This window comes from Crotalus tigris, unplaced genomic scaffold (assembly GCF_016545835.1).
Source record: "Crotalus tigris isolate CLP2741 ecotype Arizona unplaced genomic scaffold, ASM1654583v1 scf7180000017903.3850313, whole genome shotgun sequence".
Lineage (NCBI taxonomy): Eukaryota > Metazoa > Chordata > Lepidosauria > Squamata > Viperidae > Crotalus > Crotalus tigris.
The window spans coordinates 1,493,835-1,511,709 of record NW_024096713.1 but is presented as its reverse complement, the minus strand read 5'-3'; the positions used below and the strand labels follow the sequence as shown (position 1 = coordinate 1,511,709).

General features: G+C 34.9%; 1 protein-coding gene across 1 annotated transcript in view; it reads right to left on the bottom strand.

The window, feature by feature from the left end:
• The window catches only part of EML6 (EMAP like 6), a 149,343-nt gene that overhangs the window by 105,797 nt on the left and 25,671 nt on the right, over positions 1 to 17,875 (bottom strand). Inside the window, 5 exon segments of the mRNA XM_039344340.1 lie at positions 6,077 to 6,212; positions 8,092 to 8,277; positions 13,487 to 13,555; positions 15,345 to 15,443; positions 17,041 to 17,200. Of these exon segments, the coding sequence (XP_039200274.1) occupies positions 6,077 to 6,212; positions 8,092 to 8,277; positions 13,487 to 13,555; positions 15,345 to 15,443; positions 17,041 to 17,200 (650 nt within the window).

Genomic DNA, 17,875 nt, shown 5'->3' with positions numbered 1-17,875 from the left:
ACTAACAGTCTAGGTTGCATGTGCAAATCATGTGAGCTATACACCAATATATTATTAATATGCTACAACGGGTGATACATCTAGCTCATGTCAACGTGCAAAAGCCAAATGTTAAATTTTCTGGAATTTTACCAGAAGCTTGAGAGCAGACCACCTAGCATGCCAAACAATTGTTTGGTAGCTCATGGTGCACTACGTGGCAGCAATGGAGCTGGCAGAGCTGATTGTTACACATTTATCAACACACCATTGATGATTGGACATACTGGACAATTACACTACATTTTAGGCATTAGATGGCAGGCCCATACTTAGATACAAACAACCACCTAATCTGAAACAGATATTTACAAGCAACAAGATACAACAGGACAATCATGCTAACATATGCAATAAATCTAGATGTCTCCTTTGCTCCAACTTTATACCATCAGTACCATTCATAGGCACCAACTACTTCACATAAAGGCGATTTTGCATGCTCTTCCTCTAAAGTAATATATACCATCATCTGCCTGCAATGTCCCTCTGGATTCTACATTGGACAAATGGAATAAACTTTGCACAATAAATTGACATAAAGTTGACATTAGGACTCATAAAAAGGATAAAGTAATATGGGAGCATTGCAACTTTCCAGGGCACTTCATTATGAGTACCCATTTTGGTGAAACAAACAAACAGATTTTGTCAGCACAATGGCGTGAGAAGCTGCTAAGTTCATATAGTGTTCAGACTAATAGAAGATCTCAGGAAATAGAATGGGTTTTGAATACATTACAATTGTTACTTGATAATCTTGTCATCTGTCTCACTCATCTGGACAGAATCTTATTTTCTCCTGTTTTCCCTCAATTTAAATACAATATTGATTTAGCCATTGATGAAGTGAGCTGTAGCTCATAAAAGCTTACGTATTTTAATAATATTTGTTACTCTGAAAAAGTGCTACCAAAATTTCAGAAAAAAAATGTGGTCTAGCAGTAGAAAATTAGGAATATGGTTTATACAATTTATGTGTCTGTATACAAAATGTATATGTGTAGACAACTATACTTATAATCCAAAGAATATGCAGGGATGGAACAGATGAGTTCAAAAGTTGGGACCTGGAGGTTTCCTCTTTCCCACTTAATTCTCTTTTTTGATACAAAAAGAACCCAAAGAGTTCTAGTACAATATACCCCACAAATATAATCCTGTTTAATTAGCCACTTTGAATAAATGGTTTACAGGTTCTATATCTCCATGTTTCTTTGAATGTCTATGCTTTTTAAAGCATTCTTTATATACAGACATAGCAATAAAAATGGCATTGATTTAATAAATCTCTCATAAGAATATCTTTTTGAAATTAACTTCCACTATCTCCACTATTCCGCTAACAGGAATCTATTTTGTCCTTTGGGAAGATGTGCTATTGTACAGACACACTAGGTGTTACTGACATTTATAAATAAATGATGAAAATCTAATCTGTTTAGCCTTCTGAAGGAAAAAGGAGGTCTTTTTATATAACATGTCAATTTTCTCTCACTCTTCTGACCATGTCAAGGTATATATAACATGAAATGGTTGCAGCATCTATATCTCTTATTTAACAAATACATGATATGACTAAATTTTGGTCAAGATACTGAACATTAGATATTACCCAATAGATAATCAAATATATGTCTCAATAAAGCACATCAGAAAGCAAATGGGTGAATGTCAGAGAAGCAGATACATATGTTGGTCTTTGCTGCTATGGAGCAAACACAGTAGAGGGCTACATATGATCTTTGGTGCCTTGCTGCCTCCCCAGGATACTTGGCTTGTGGAGGTATGATTGCTTTGGATTGTTCAAATCCAAAGTCCTAAGAGTTATTTCTGAAATGGGGTTGGAGACTATTGGCCTATGCCTGGCCATGTGGGATTGGAAGGTACTCTGTTAGTTTTCCGGTCCCCACTTACAATTTGGGGATGTTGATGGCCATCTTCTTTTCTCCCCGAATGGAGATGCCTGACTGGGATCCTGCTTGGGCCTGGGACGACTGTATTTCCTTGGCCTTCTTTACCTTTTGAGGTGTGAGACCTCCCCCATTTGGGAGAATAAGTGAGCTGTGAGGCCTGGTGTTCCTTCTCTGCAGAGACCTTGGGGAAATATGTCCAAAAAGGTGGCAGAGTTCCTTGTGGGTAGGGTGGATTATTGAGTGGATTTAGCATGTGAACTGAGTGAATGGTTAGATGATTGGTTACGTTGTATTATAGTCTGGGAGAAAGAAACAATGGGTAAGATTGGACTGGACTGGAAAGGGGAGCGCAGAGGACAGGCAGGAACATTGAGATGGGTTGTTAGCAAAGAAAGATATGGCAGGAACTGGAGTGGGGTGTATTTGAGGATGTTATTCTTATCTCCTATTTTTATCTAATCTATATTTAAAAAAACCTCTTCAATATTTCAGAATGATCCACTATCTTGCTTTATATTAGTATCAAAGAATATATCCAAAATATTATTGAAAATAAAGAAAACATGGCTCTTCATTCAGCATTCTTCTTTCTACTAGCTTCCAATTAGAGTTTTTTTTAAAATAAGAAATCCCTTTTTTTTAAATAAGAAGGGGTAAAAACCTGAAGGACATTAATGGAAAGGTCTGCAGTCATATTGGTACCTACTGGCTTTGGTTGAGGGCGATCAAGACACATGGGAAAGAAACTCTTACAATCTTCTAATGCTGTGTGACAGTGCAATTGCACAGCAGCTCTTAAACACTAGCTGAAAGTGTATGTTTCAGATATTAATCTTAACTCATTTACTAGCAGTCCCCTCAAATACATGTCACTTACAACAAATAAGCTATGCTGCATCAGCATTGTGCAGTAGCCTATTTCTTGCTCAGTGTTCCCTGGAAGCTTTAAAACATACACATCTCTCTTACTATAGAACCCATCCGTATCCAAAATTTAACTATTCTTTTAACCATATTCAAACAAGTGTTTAGTCATGTAGTACTCCATCTGGTAAGTCAAATCATGTCTCTTGAGTCTGGCTCTCGCCTTCTTCTCTTGCCTAGCAGCTTTCCAAGTCAGTGTGTTCAGCTTGCTATATAATTCTTCCTGTATTTTTATACAGTAGGTGTTGTTAAGAATGGGAAAGACAAATTCAATAAGGTGCTTTTGAGGGGGAGGTTTGCCCATTTATACTCGTTAAGAAGCTTCCACTTTTCTTTTCCCTCAATTTCTCTTTCCATTTTTTGTCTCCCAGACTCTAGTGATTCTCCTGACAGCTCTATTGTCTATTTTGTCAAATCTTCTTTCTTATCTTCAGGTTTGTTTTGATGTTCTGAAAAATGAAATGTGTTTCCGTTTCCAATATTATAGCAAAATCTTGTAAACTTTTCTTTGTCTCTGTTAAGTTCCGGTTTTCTTCATTTGTAGTCTACCATCTTTGAATCACTTTCCTCTAGTTTTTGTTCTATTATCTGATTTGTTTGTTCATTCTTTATCACCATTTTCTGAGAATTTTTTAAACTGTGAGCTTAGGTAAAAAATGTGTTCATTTATATCAGTGGTTCTCAACCTGTGGGTCGGGACCCAATTTGGGGTCGAACGACCATTTCATGGGGGTCACCAAACAATGCAGTCCGCCATTTTTTCCCCCTTTCTTTAGCTGTGCTACTCCCTTTTATTCTATTGGCTTTTGAAAGCCAATAGAATAGACTCTCTTGAATAGAGTCTAATTCTATTGGCTTTCAAAAGCCAATAGGAATTGTCCAGGCTGTCTCTGCCCTGCTGAGCCCACCAAAAGTCCCATTCTGCAAATGGTGCTGCACCAGTTGAGTAGTCCTCGACTTATGATCGGTTGAATAGTCCTCGACTTACAACTGGTTGGAGGTCATGGCATTAAAAAGGTTGAGAACCACTGATTTATATCATCAAAGTTATTTTTAATCTCATTATGATTTAAAGCCATTGTTGTTTGAATTAGTTGTAACATAGCATACATTTCTTCCTGGAAAATATTTGTCTTATCTTGAAGTATTTCTCCTGCAAATCTCTAATGTTCTAGACTGAGGATTTTAGAAAAGAATATTGCATGTGGTTTCTTACCACTTTTAGTTGCATATGCAACCTCCATTTTCATCATACTAACCAGTCTGAAATTCTAAACACTATAGTCTTATATATCTCTTATCTTTATAAACAATCCAAAATGTTCAGTCATTTAAAAACAATCCAGTAATTTCCCCCCTAGGAGAATAGCCAAAAGGTCAAAGTTTTTCCTTCTCTGCAGACTATTTTTAAACTTAAATATCACAGCTCAGGAAGTATTTATAATCCAAGAAGGTCAGCAGTTTTCATAAACAATTGTATTTCTTATTCTGCAATAGATAGCCCAGTGTGTTTTCTTTCTTCTATTCCTAGCTGTTCTCTGTTTGGCTAAGAATCCTTGAGGATCAAAGGGATAAAAGTACTCTGTTTCTGGACATCTTGCCAGTTTCTGAGGCAGGGCAGCTACTGTATAATTCTATACTCTGTTCCTTCACTAGATGTCAGTGTCTGTTTATTTTCCATCTTTTAAAACAAAACGATTATTTTCTTGTAATTCCATCAATATTCTTTTAAGTAGAAAATCTTAACAATTTCCATAATTTTCAGTTCTATCCAAATTACAGCTTTACATTAATCCATTTCAATGTATTTCTGTCCCCCATAAAAATTAAATCGCCACTTCTGTCTATGGAAGGGTAGGGTTATAGTCCCCTTCTTTCTCACTTTTGGAGGATTTTTTGCTTCTTGGGGATCTTTTCCAGGAAATCAGTTTCAAAATAGAGAAGAGAAGATTGATAATCTCACCCAACTCCAACACGTTGTTCACAGTTGTTCTTAGTTGCTGCTTTTGGACTTCGGATACCAATAGCTTGGGCTAGTCACTGGACTGCAGCTAGCCTTTCTCCTGTTGGATTGGAGGGCTTCCTCCAGATCGACTGCCATCATTCCATGATCACTGGGGTGCTCCTCCTTCTTCGCCACCTCTCTGGGGTGACATTAGATCCATTTATGGTCCCAAGGCAGGATGAAACCAGCCATGGGGTGCGGAGCTCCGCAATCCCTTGGCTACATCGCTATGACATAAAACTGGAAGTCCACATCCATACTAATATTAGTCTCCAGAACTATGCCTTGTATATCCAGATATGCATTCATGCTACTACCTCCAATGCTACTGTAGCAATATTCAACAAACAACCTGCTATTGTAACATAATTGTAACTTAATAGCAAACTGGTATAATACTATAGCAAATAGACAAATTGAAATCCTCATTCACTCAGGCATACTACACTCATTCAGCCATTCACCTAATAAAGACAAAATTCCACATTCACTCAGTCTACCTATCCCAGATGCCCAAGGAGACAAGCAGGAGGGAATATATTGACTGTAAGACTCAAGATTCAAAAGAGTGATGGAAGGAAGAAAATTGTTTGCTTTACCCAAAGGGTTCCCCTCAACTCCATCCTTGCTGGCAAAAGAGTCTTGAGACCAAAACGACATTGGATATTAAAGCTTTCCCTTTCACCAGAAAATTGAATGATAGTTATCAGGAAGTACTATGTAACACATAGTCAGAAGTTGTGCCAAGGCAGGAAGATGTGGCCTAAGGCCACTGTCAGGAAGGACAAGGTCCCTTACAGTGGTTTTTTTTTGTAAAAAAAAAAAAAAAAGGTGCCGGAACTCACACACGTCATACAACCCGTCTTGCCTACCCTACAAGGTTCCATCCAAAAAAGGTGCCGGAACTCTGTTCTGGGCTTTCTATGAGAAAAAAAAGCCCTAGTCCCTTATATCACCGACCCTGTGATATGCCCTTCTGTCAGCCAATCTCTACAAGTATTGTAAACTGCACTTCAATGAACTGGTTTCAGCTACTCCAAAACATGCATTGGTTCTGTTAATTCCTTATGATCATAGTAAACATTCTGCAAGTATAAAAACATTTTTCTAGAATACCTATTTTATACCAAACAATTTACAAATAAAATATTTGTACAAATTAAGAGCAAAACCTTAATAAAAATACTATTACCTTTATATCCTTGCTCAGTCTCCCTGAGATCAATTTTAGTTATTGGCTTGAAATCAATATCCCACAGCCGAATGCAGCCATCTCTCCCACCAGTTGCAAAACCTTCCTCACATCCATACATACTAAAAATTCCAGCCTGCACAATAAAACAATTGGGTTTAAATTTTTTTCATAGGACATTGCTGTTTGCAAAGTGTTAAAATGTACTGCTTGTCAAACAGAATTACATCACAATGTTTTTTCCTATGAGATTCCGAACATTTATATAATCAGATGATTTAGTCATTCCATCATACACAAACAAAGAAAGCAAAACCAGCCTATTAGAAATATGTTTTTCATTGCCAAGAGATATTAGGCAGCAAAACCAGATTAGGCATATAGTCATTTGTGCGCTACTGAATCATATTAAAATAATAACACTGTGTGACAATTCTATGAGTTCATATCTACTACTCTAGCTGCTTTTCTTGATCAGCCTATTTCTATGATGCATATACTTCATATTTCTATTTGTCATTGCTAAGACCTAAGTCAGTTGCAACAGTTTTCATGACATATATATGTATACACACACACACACACACACACATACACACACAGACACACACACATCCTAACCTTGTGTAAAGATAAAACAGACCTTGGTTTAGATATTTAGATACAATTAACATAAAGATACAAGCATATTATAGAGTTTATCAATAGTGTATATATGTTGAACAAATTAAATGGATAAGCTTACGAGGACGATTAAAGCAGTTATGATGCTCCTTGGATAAATGACTGACTGAACCCTAAACACAGTAAAATAACTGAAGAAACAAAATAATTTCCAAGATAATCAAGGCAATATTGAATTCATTTCATCAGCATAGAAAAAGATTTATCTTTGGAACAAGCAATAAATATTTGTTAATCATAAAGTTCTATTTTGATCATTTCCTATTACAAATGTTAGAATGCCAAATATGTACACCTCACTAAGAAATGCTCATGCCACACTATGGGTAGTCCTCTTTCAACACCACTGTTTTAGTAACTCACAACTATTTCTTCACAACTTATGCCCTTCACAGTGACCCTGTAGTCATGTGATCACAATTCAGGCACTTGGAAACTGGCTTACAACTACAACGGTCACAGCATCCTGCAGTCAGATGATCACCATTTATGACTTTCACAGCCGGCTTCAACAAGCAAAGTCAATGGGGAAGCAAGACAAGATCGCAAATGGCGATCATTGATCGTAGGATGCTGCAACCATGTGGGATTCACCTAACAACAGCACTGGAGCTGCCAGGATTTTCTACTTTATAACTGCGTCACTTAGCAACAGAATTGCAGGACCCAATTACTGTAGTTAAGTGAGTTAAATAATTACTTGTATTCATGGTATTGCACCTTAAATAATGTAACCATGAAATTAATTGATTCAAGTATTGTTGCAGAGACATAGCTTATATGACAGACAGATTAGTGATAATGAGTATTGAGTTCCATACTTATTCATGTTGCCTGAAATATTTCTCATATTAAATTATGTTTTAATGAAACTCACAAGCTCAATTTTCCCCAAACTATAACACTAACTAAATCACATATCCTGGCATGCTTCACTAGAATTTAAGATTCCTTGATATTGCCACATTACAGTACAAGACTATTTTTCTGTTCACAAAATCGTTATGGTAGAACATACTCTTGGATCAAATGAATTAAAATGTGATGAGTTATTTTTGTCCTTGCAGAATATTTTTATGCCTGCCAAAATGTTACTGAGAACAACAAAATCAATAACAAAGAATTGCTTCCGCAAGTATGGTGCAGTTTATTTGGTTATTATTTATATACCAAACAAATTTATATAGCTGTCCAACTCATACTTTAGACGAGTCCAGTAATCAATCAGCATATAAATCATTTGAGAACTGGTTGAGTGTCCTAAAGTAAAATAGGAAACATACCTGTTAATAACCTACTTTTTGTACAGTAGCATATAAGTGGTAACTTACACCATGAGCTCCTTGGATTGTGCGTACTAAGGTGAGCCCTTTCCAGACATAGACGTCTCCATTTAAAGCACCAGAGAATGTAACATCATCTTTTGCACAAGACAAACAAAGGATAGTTTGCAAGTCTCCTGTTTTGCCAAATATTCCTCTTTTGGCAGTCAAGGCATTTCCGCACAGTGTCCAAAACTACAAAATGACAAACAGAGTACCTTCAGCATTTGCAATATGTGTCTGAATCATATCTTTAAGATGTATGAAAACTCTCTAGCAGTTTACAAAGTTTAGGTCCCTGTTTATGTTGTTTATGGTATTTACATTTAACTTCTTAAATGAATTATCAGGATGGTTTACATTATCAAAAGATTCAAAAGGATTTAAAGCGAGTAGAACAAGTACTCAGAATACATGATGCTAACATAAAATCATATGATAATAATGTTGACATGAAATATTTTTATTGCTTTTAAAATAATGACAAACAAGAAAAGGAAATAAATCAAGATAATTAAATATTAACTTAAATAATAATAAAAATTATTTGTTTTTACAAATAACCAGTGCAAGTCGAAATTTACAGAAGGATATTAGTAATCTCTTATTCCTTCTCTAATCCTAGTACTGAATGAAGTCTTTCCAACTGCAATCCACAATGCCTGAAAGGATCAATGTATTTTAATAAATCCTTTATTTGTGATAAAATCTGCAGTATGGTTCCTTTAATAAGGATCACACCCAGAGCAGGAGGCAAAGGATTACAAATTCTTTGATTATTCCCTATACTCAGCACTTTATAGAAACCATATATAAGGTAATTTGAGGCCAGCATAATGCACTATAAACAACATATAGACCCTTTCCACACAAAAGTCTTCGAACACTGTCTATCTAACACAAAGATGTAACCTCCTTGGAGGTTATCTGTCTATACCTCCAATAGCAGGCATAATGTAGCTAAGCTTAAATCTTGATAGGGCCAACTTTGTAAATTGACCAATCCACAGAACATCCTAACCCGACCACAACTTTAAAGCCCTCCTCCCACTTCCCTTTTGCATCTAGAAAAAATTTGCCTTATCTACTTTATTTTTTTTTTGCCATATCAGTTGTCATCAAGCCACCCACCACCAAATGAATTGAATTACCTTGCCCCCATACATATTCTTGTTCCCCAAGTAACCTTGGGATATATTTTTCGTGGACTATATAATTGTCCTATCACATGTCAAAGACCCACTGTAATTGACATTCAGGTTGTAATTTACTTTTTTCCCCTATGGTGATTTATTTCATTTTAGTCATGGCTTCCCCTCGACTTCTGAGGCAACTGAACTGTTTATTCAACAAAATTTACAAAATCATGACTTGCCTAATCTCCTTTCTGACAGAAATACACAATTCATAAGAGATATTTTGGAACATTCCATTTCAGATATTAGATGAAAAGCACCTCCTCTCCTCTGTTCATCATTTGCAATTGGATGTTAAAATAAAAGACAAATGCCACTCTGGACCAATACCCTTCCATGTTATATTAAATGTGTTTGTATAAATAACTGAGATGTTGCAGTTTCAGCCCATCTGCATTTACCACCCATGCCTGTAGCTACATGTTTCCCAGCTCTCCCCCATTCCAGAGGCACCCAGCATTCTCTAAAATCAAGGATTATCTGGCTCTTGCCAGGACTTCATGCCAGCATTGTGGAAATCAAGAGCTTTCCCTTTACAGTTGAAGATCATGTTTAATCAAATCTTCCTCCTCCATATAAGGTGCCTAAAACACCAAGTTTATTGGACCATTTCCCATAATTGTACAGACCATCCTTCTGCTTTCATCAGAGATTTCCAATTACAATGAAAATACATGTGGTTCCATTGTACCTTAATGGTCCTGGAATGTCTTCCTAGCCCCTTGTACAATTTGTTCCACTAACTTCAGTCTCAGTGGAGTAGTAATTTGAGGTTGATTTTTTTTGGGGGGGGGGGCTTCAGCACAGAGGGAACAGACTGGGATCTTTGATTTGCTAGTGTTTTTTCAAAAGGCGACTGGACTTTGTTTTTCCTTGAAGACATTTCACTTCTCATCCAAGAAGTTTCTTCAGTTCTGACTGAATGGCAGAGGATGAAAGGATTTATATTCCTTGCAGTCATTTGGTCATTAGCACTCTTTCTGAAAGTCTTTGAGGCGACTTAGAGGTTTTGTGCCCTCAGGGTCACCTGAATAATGCAAATGGGTGTGGAACCTTTTTGGAGCTGCTGAAAGGATTGTGTTGTAAATAGAAGATAAGAGAGAACTGTTCAATTTTAATGTAGATGGCCTCTTTGACCCTTCTTTCAAACCGGCAGTCCTCTCTGTTTAAGGATGAGAAGGAAAATGTCTTAAAGGAAAAACAAAATCCAGATGCCTTTTGAAAAAGCAGCTTTGGAACTTTTAGTTAGAGGTATATATCCCATTCTGCTCTTTTTTGGAGAATTCTATTTCTCCTGATTCATTCCAAATATATCAAGCACCAGCATCTTCATTCAAACTGAGCCATTTTTTGTAGTTTGTATAATTCAACTGAATCTACACCTGGATCACAATTAGCCATCCTGTCTAAACCAATCTGCCTCTTTTGAAGACCTACCAGCACACATTCACATTCTCTCTCTACTCTCCCTCCCTCCCTCCCTCCCTCCCTCCCTCACACACACAAAATTATTCATACTTTTAAATTTCACTCTGAGGTTTAACCTAATGTGGGAATGGCTTTAAACAGCAAAATATGCATACATCAGAAATAATAGTACAGCAGTACAAAGAAAGATTTCTGGAGATATATGTTTATATTTAAAAAAAGATTATTTATTAGAAAATTGGATTAGAAAAGCATATGATCTGGCTGTATTTTAAGTAAAGGATTACAAAGCCACGTAATCTGCTAAACTCTTCCATTGCATTCTTTCTGTAAAATAGGGAGACAAGCTATGGGATTGAGTAGCATGAGCTGGAAGTGATAACCACCTTGGGAATACTAGGCTTAGCAATCACAAATATAACAAATTAATATCAAACAAGGGAAAGCCAACAAGGAAATAACTACCCTAACTTTAAATCACTGTTCCTCAAACTGGGCAATTTTAAGATGTGTGGACTGGCTGAGGAATTCTATGGACTGAAGTCCACGCATTTTAAAGTTGCCCAGTTTGAGAAACACTGCTTTAATATCTGATAATCCTGGTAGTCAATAAGATGAGAAGATGCAATAAGATAATGCATGCAACAATTGATTTTTCAACAATGTCTTCTTTTGTTAGCTTTGTTTTTAATTATTTCATTATTAAACAAAACCAGGTCTTTTAAATTGTGCTAAACTTTGGCTCTGATTTGCTAGCTTTTTGTTGTATTTTTCTGATTCGGATATTTTGCAAATGTGGAGTCCTTGGTGTTCTCTGGCCTTGATTGCTTTCTCTTCTACAGCTTTTTTGCAAATCGTACAATGAAAGCTACCTTGAACATCATTTTATTATTGATTTCATTTATCCAATATATTTGGCCATCTACTTACTGTTTATTAAGAGTAGCCTACACTGTATAAAATAAGGGGAAACAAATTTCTTCCCCAATCTAAAGAACAAAGCTTTTCCCAACAGAAAAACAGGCATTGTTTTCAATATAGAAAAAGGCTTGGTGTCTTTGGTATGGAAAATTTTACAAGTGACAACTACTAGGCACACGCACAAACATATATAAAGTGTTAGATACTAGCAAATTTATTGAACTTTTAAAAAAATCATGTCATTGATCTGGAGCTAAATATCTTCAGAACTGAAAAAAAGCTGTTTGGTGAAGAGCCAACTTACAGATTTATTTATATATTTTGTATATGAGACATTTTGGATATTTTTAACTAAATAAAAAGAATGCCAAAATTAAACAGGAGTTTTTCATTTAAATTTTATTTAATTTGAAAATAATTCAATTTAAAAAGGAAAGTATACAAAGAACAAAATCAAATGGAAAAAGACATTTAGATGTAAATATATGGGGTATGTCTTTATAAATTGTCCTCTTATGATCTCATCATCTATTTATATCTATTTAAGATCTTATATCTCTTTATCAGTCTACATGAATATGTATGCACATTTTATTTTTAATATGCATATTAAATATTCATTAGTAAAATAACATTTATTTTGTTATATTTAGGATTAGTTATAGAACTAATTATTTAATCAATGCAATTTTCCTCATTTTAAAATGTCATTAATTCAGAAAAGGATATAAGGCTTTAGGTATCCAAAATTTTGTAGTAACCAATCTAGCAACAACAATAAATGAATCATATACTACATCAAAATCTATGCTTTGAAGTTTATTAAAATATTTCAATGATTAAGAGTGAACATAAGATCTATGAAAATGTCTGTAAATACCCATTAACCACATGAATGATGTGATTTTTTTAAACTGCTTATCTCTTTTTTCTGTAATCAGGTGAGTACAGAACAATTCAATAAATTAGGATAAAAATGAATTCTGAGTTAGAATACAGCAACAATTTGCAGTTAATGATTTGATTCACATAAACTCTAGCATTTTTTTCAATCACAATTTGTTAACAAGTTATAATCTGATTAACAAAAAAAATCATAGTGGGTAGATTAGTAGCAGAATTCACACATGCTTAAATGATATCACATTTGTTGCATCTTTGCATTCAGCTAAAATGACATGACATGTGTCAAAACTAGAGATGAGGGCTTGTCAAAAAGATGATGTATCCTGAAAGAAAATGAAATCTATCGATAGTTTATAACAAGCCCTCATTTATAGTCTGCACAAGGCAGAGTAAAAGTTAGAAAAATCTGGACAGAAAAAATATAATCCAGTTATAATAGAATACTCACAGTCTGTTAGTAACTGAAATATTATGATCATGAAATACAAGATGAAAGAAGTAAACACGAATTCAAATAAGATATGGAACTTTTTGGGTTTTTTTTAAAATTTATAATATGCATATTACATTTAAGAGTCTAATTTAGGAAAACTTTATTTTAAATAAGGAGTTTGCAGGTTGACACCACATTATAATTTCTAATAGCATAGTTTCAGCAACTTTTACTTGTTTTCCCCTGTTCTAAATAAATCTATTTTGATTAAAAACACGGGGGGGGGAAGGCTACACATATTTGAAACTCTCATCATGTATCCCTTCTACTTATCTTGATAACTTATTCCTCTCAACAGTAACTCTATGTGTTAAGAATTTGCCTAATACCTTGCATTGGCGATGTAATAATTATAACTTAAAAGAAGTTAGTAAGGGAAAATGTGTCAGGTAAATATAACATTTTTCTCCACTGATAATGCAAAGCATCAAAACCAATTTACCTTGATATGTTATGTTACCTTGATATGTTTCACTCCGCAGCTAGCCACTCGGTTAGGTTGAAATGGATCCCAGGAAATATCAAAAATCTGTCAAAACACATTCAAAACTGCTACACTAAATTAAAAATGAAATGCATTAAATCCTAGAATGTCTATTTCTTTCATACAATTTCAACAAAGTTCTATATCTCTATTATCAAGACTGTTAATAGTTACATCATAGCTCATATTTTTTTATAGAAGACAAATGCATTTGAAAAACAATCAGCAAAACAAACACCTTACAAGGTTCATTATATATGTTTGCCTTTAATTTACAGTATTTATATACATATAATAGGAATGTTAACAATTATAAGAAAAAATTGAAAATATTAATAAATACCAAATAGTACAGACCTAAAAGAACTAGATGAGATTTAAAATAAACAGTATTGTTATAAAAGATTGTATTTATTAGATAAAGTACATCCTTGCTATATAGATATCATCTTGAAAAAACTGACTTTACAGTATTTTTCTCACATACCTATTACTATTTAATTGATCCACCTAGAAAATTGTACAATTATTTGTGCTCTGCATAATTTAAATTGATAGCAGAATCATTCAGAACTGGGTGCAACTTTTGTCTGTAACATTATCAAACAGTTGATGGGAACTGCTTCAAAATTCCATTTTAATTTCCTAAAATAATCACCACAGAAAACCAAAAAGCCACTGACATAATGGGAGTCTCATGAAAGGAATTTTTGCAAAGAACTCCTTCAGCATTATATATAGGAAGAAACCAATAGTAATAGACAAGCTGACTTTCAGAGAAATTATCAATCAGTAAATCTTTTCAAACAGAGATAATATTATGCCCTTTTTGCAATAGCACAGATGCAATAAAAAATAGGTTAAAACTCTCAAGTGGTCCAAAACTGGTAAGATTTTTGAAATCTCACCCTCATAAACCTCACACATTAATGCATGAAATCATGTGTGATATTAAATATTGAACTCTCATAATGTGTTTTTATTTCCATTCAATTGTGTCTGATTCTCACTGCCTACACAAGTCCTTGGCAAAGTATTTCAGAAGTGGCTGGGAGAAAGCAAGTGGCCCAAGGTTACCCAACTGGCTTTGTACCCAAGGTAGGAATAGAATTCAGGCCCCTGGTTCCTAGTCTTTTGCCTTCACAACTACACCAAACTGGCTCTCAAGTTTTCTCTTTCTGTTCTAAGTGACACTTTACGTGAAGGAAGTCTGGTATGTTGGATATGACAACAAACACCCATGAAAATGTACAATTGTTTAATCACCATTTATGGAATAGCTATACTGCATGAGTAAAATTTTTCACCGCTATTTCATTATTGTTGTGATCACCGTTCAATTCAAACAGCTACGAGGTCAAAGAAGAGGTGTTCAGAGGGAGAAGTTTAACTTTCTATTCACTTGATCATAAAATTCCAAGTTTCTTTAACTCCATGGAGCAAAAAAGAGAAGGTGGAATCCATATATCCATATCATATACCATATTTTTCTTCAATAGGCTGGTAACAACTTGGAAGTAAAATGTATGAAACCAAAAAGTGAATCAAACTAAGATAGGATGGGACATTAATCTTTTACAATCAAATTAGTAGCCTAGCCAACTGTTTTCAGTAAAATAACAGAAGCAGCAGCAACAAATCACTCCCAAATTATATTTGTTTGTCAGTGACATAAACCAGACACAAATCCTAGCTGTTAAATTACCCCTCCATTATATGAAATAATACCATTTCCCATAAAGAACCTTACAAGCTAATTTGTATTCCTAATACAAACAAAAGGCACACTCATACATTACAAGAGAAATACATGGCAAATTCATTAGCTGATTACCCTATCTGAGTGGCCAGTAGCTGATGCCAGTAGTTTTCCTTTCTTCCAATCCCAAATGCAGACTGTGTTTTTGGCATCCAATCCCACTGAAGATAAACGCTTAGGAAAAATAATACATAACAGTTTTTAAATGAAGATGAGTTCAGGAGTAACTTTCTACAATACATCAATGCATAAAGGAGTTGAAAAGGAATGCTGAAAGCGTTGTATAAAGAATGCTAAAAGATTCAAATGCAGTATAGGTTTCACCATTCAACATAGTCAAATACTCCTTCCGCCCAAATAAGTTTGTAAATTGAATTTAATGTGTTTCAGAACAATGTATAGCATCTTCCTTTTGTTAATTTCATATTTTAGATACATATGGCAATATAAAAGGTAAATGCCTTAAAATAAGTCATCCACCAAAGCAAATAGAATCTGGATATGCAATCTTTACCACAACTTTGTGAACCAAAAAGGGACAACTGGTTCTCTCATGCAGAAAGATAATTCTCCTTTTCAAAAAATGGGCAGTTGAATATGTCACCTACCTCTTGGGAAACTACTTTTTATTTCTGGTAGAACAGTGTTTCTCAACCTTGACAATTTTAAGGCATGTGGACTTCAAGTCCCAGAATTCCACAGCCAGCATTGCTGGCTGTGGAATTCTGGAACTTGAAGTCCACATGCCTTAAAATTGTCAAGGTTGAGAAACACTGTGGTAGAAGATTCTTTAGCTGAATCAAACCATTGATCTAACTAGCTAGAATCAGGGCTTCAAAGAGCAGTCTCTCTCTCTCTCTTACATTACTTTCAGCTGTGAGACAGAGGCACTTAAAATGAACCTGACCGCAGGAACTATTTTCAATGCTCTAGATTCTAGAATATATTGCTGCTTTTTCCCTGCTACCACTGTCAGGTCGAATTTTCACCAAATATTCAGTGCTGATACTTTTAGAATGTTGAAAATGTCACCAACCACTAATGATGCAAAATTAATACAGGTGAAATTTTTAAAATGTTTTACTGGTGTAGTATTTCACAGCTGGGCAATGTTGAGCTTCAGGGTTTAGTGACCATAGGCTAGACAGCAAAGTTCCTAAAATTTCACCTGCATATTTAAAGATAAAGTGGCAGCTAAGGAAGGACTGATTGGGTTCCTGTTTTTATTGGTCTTTAGATGAACTGGTTTCCTATTTGTGTAGGTTGGTGAGGGATGATCTCTGATTGGTTCTTTCTTTGTGCCTGATCCCGACTGATTATTTTGGTGGGACTGGAATCTGATTGCTTTATTTCTGAAATGTGTTTTATTTCTGAAATGTGACATCAAGTGAATCACATGATTATACCATTTGGTTAAGCCTTACACTAATCTTGTTCTAATAGTGTATTGGAAAAGATAAATTCTTCTTCGTATTTTACATCTAATCTGTATTACAAGCTTCTTTTTATGTTCTTAACCCCTCTTATCAGGAAAATAAATTTAAATGTAGATTATTTTAGGTTATCTTGTTGCTACTGCATAAATTTAAGTACGCTGTAACACAAACATTTTATAAATATTTCTCTTCCCAAAGGATTAGCAGAAAATTGTCACACTCTCATTTTATAAGAGGAGAATGTTCCAAAAAACAACAACAGGAAAATTGATATTTTGATTCCACTCTAGTTGAGCATTAAATACAACAAAAATATAAATTCAATATATACACACCTGACCATCTGAATCAAAAGCCAAGCATGCAACTCCATGGGTATGTGCATCTTTTAAGACAGAGACAGCCTGTATATTGTAGGAATCCCAGATGCAGATATAAGGGTCCTTGCCAACTTGTCCTGTAGCAACAAGTGTTTTATCAGGATGCAAAGCTAGGCTGGAATAGAGTTCAAGAGTTTGTTATCACAATTTTGGTTATTACAGAGTGCATATATAAATGTACAGATGTTCAGTGATGCTTTTACAATTATTCTGCTACTATATAAATTAATTTTCTGTTCATATGCATGCAAAGCATTTTTTTCTGCCTTTTAATGAATGTGTTCCAACTGATATTTCATTTGCAAAAGATTACTGTAAAGAAGGGAAGCGAAAGGCAAGGGAGAAAGAGAAAGATATACCCAATTGAATGCAAAATTCCAGAGAATAGCTAGAAGAGATAAGAATGCCCTCTTAAATAAACAGTGCAAAGAAATAGAAGAAAACAATAAAATAGGGAGAACCAGAGATCTCTTCAAGAAAATTGGAGATATGAAAAGAACATTTCATGCAAAGATGGGCATGATAAAGGACCAAAATGGCAGGGACCTAACAGAGGCAGAAGAGATTAAGAAGAGGTGGCAAAATTACACAAAAGAACTATACAAGAACGAGCTTAATGTCCCTGATAACCACGATGGGGTGGTCACTGACCTCGAGCCAGACATCGTAGAATGTGAAGTGAAATGGGCCTTAGGAAAGCTGAGCAACAACAAAGATAGTGGAGGTGACAGTATTCCAGCTGAGCTATTCGAAATCTTAATAGACGATGCAATAAAAGTGCTACACTCAA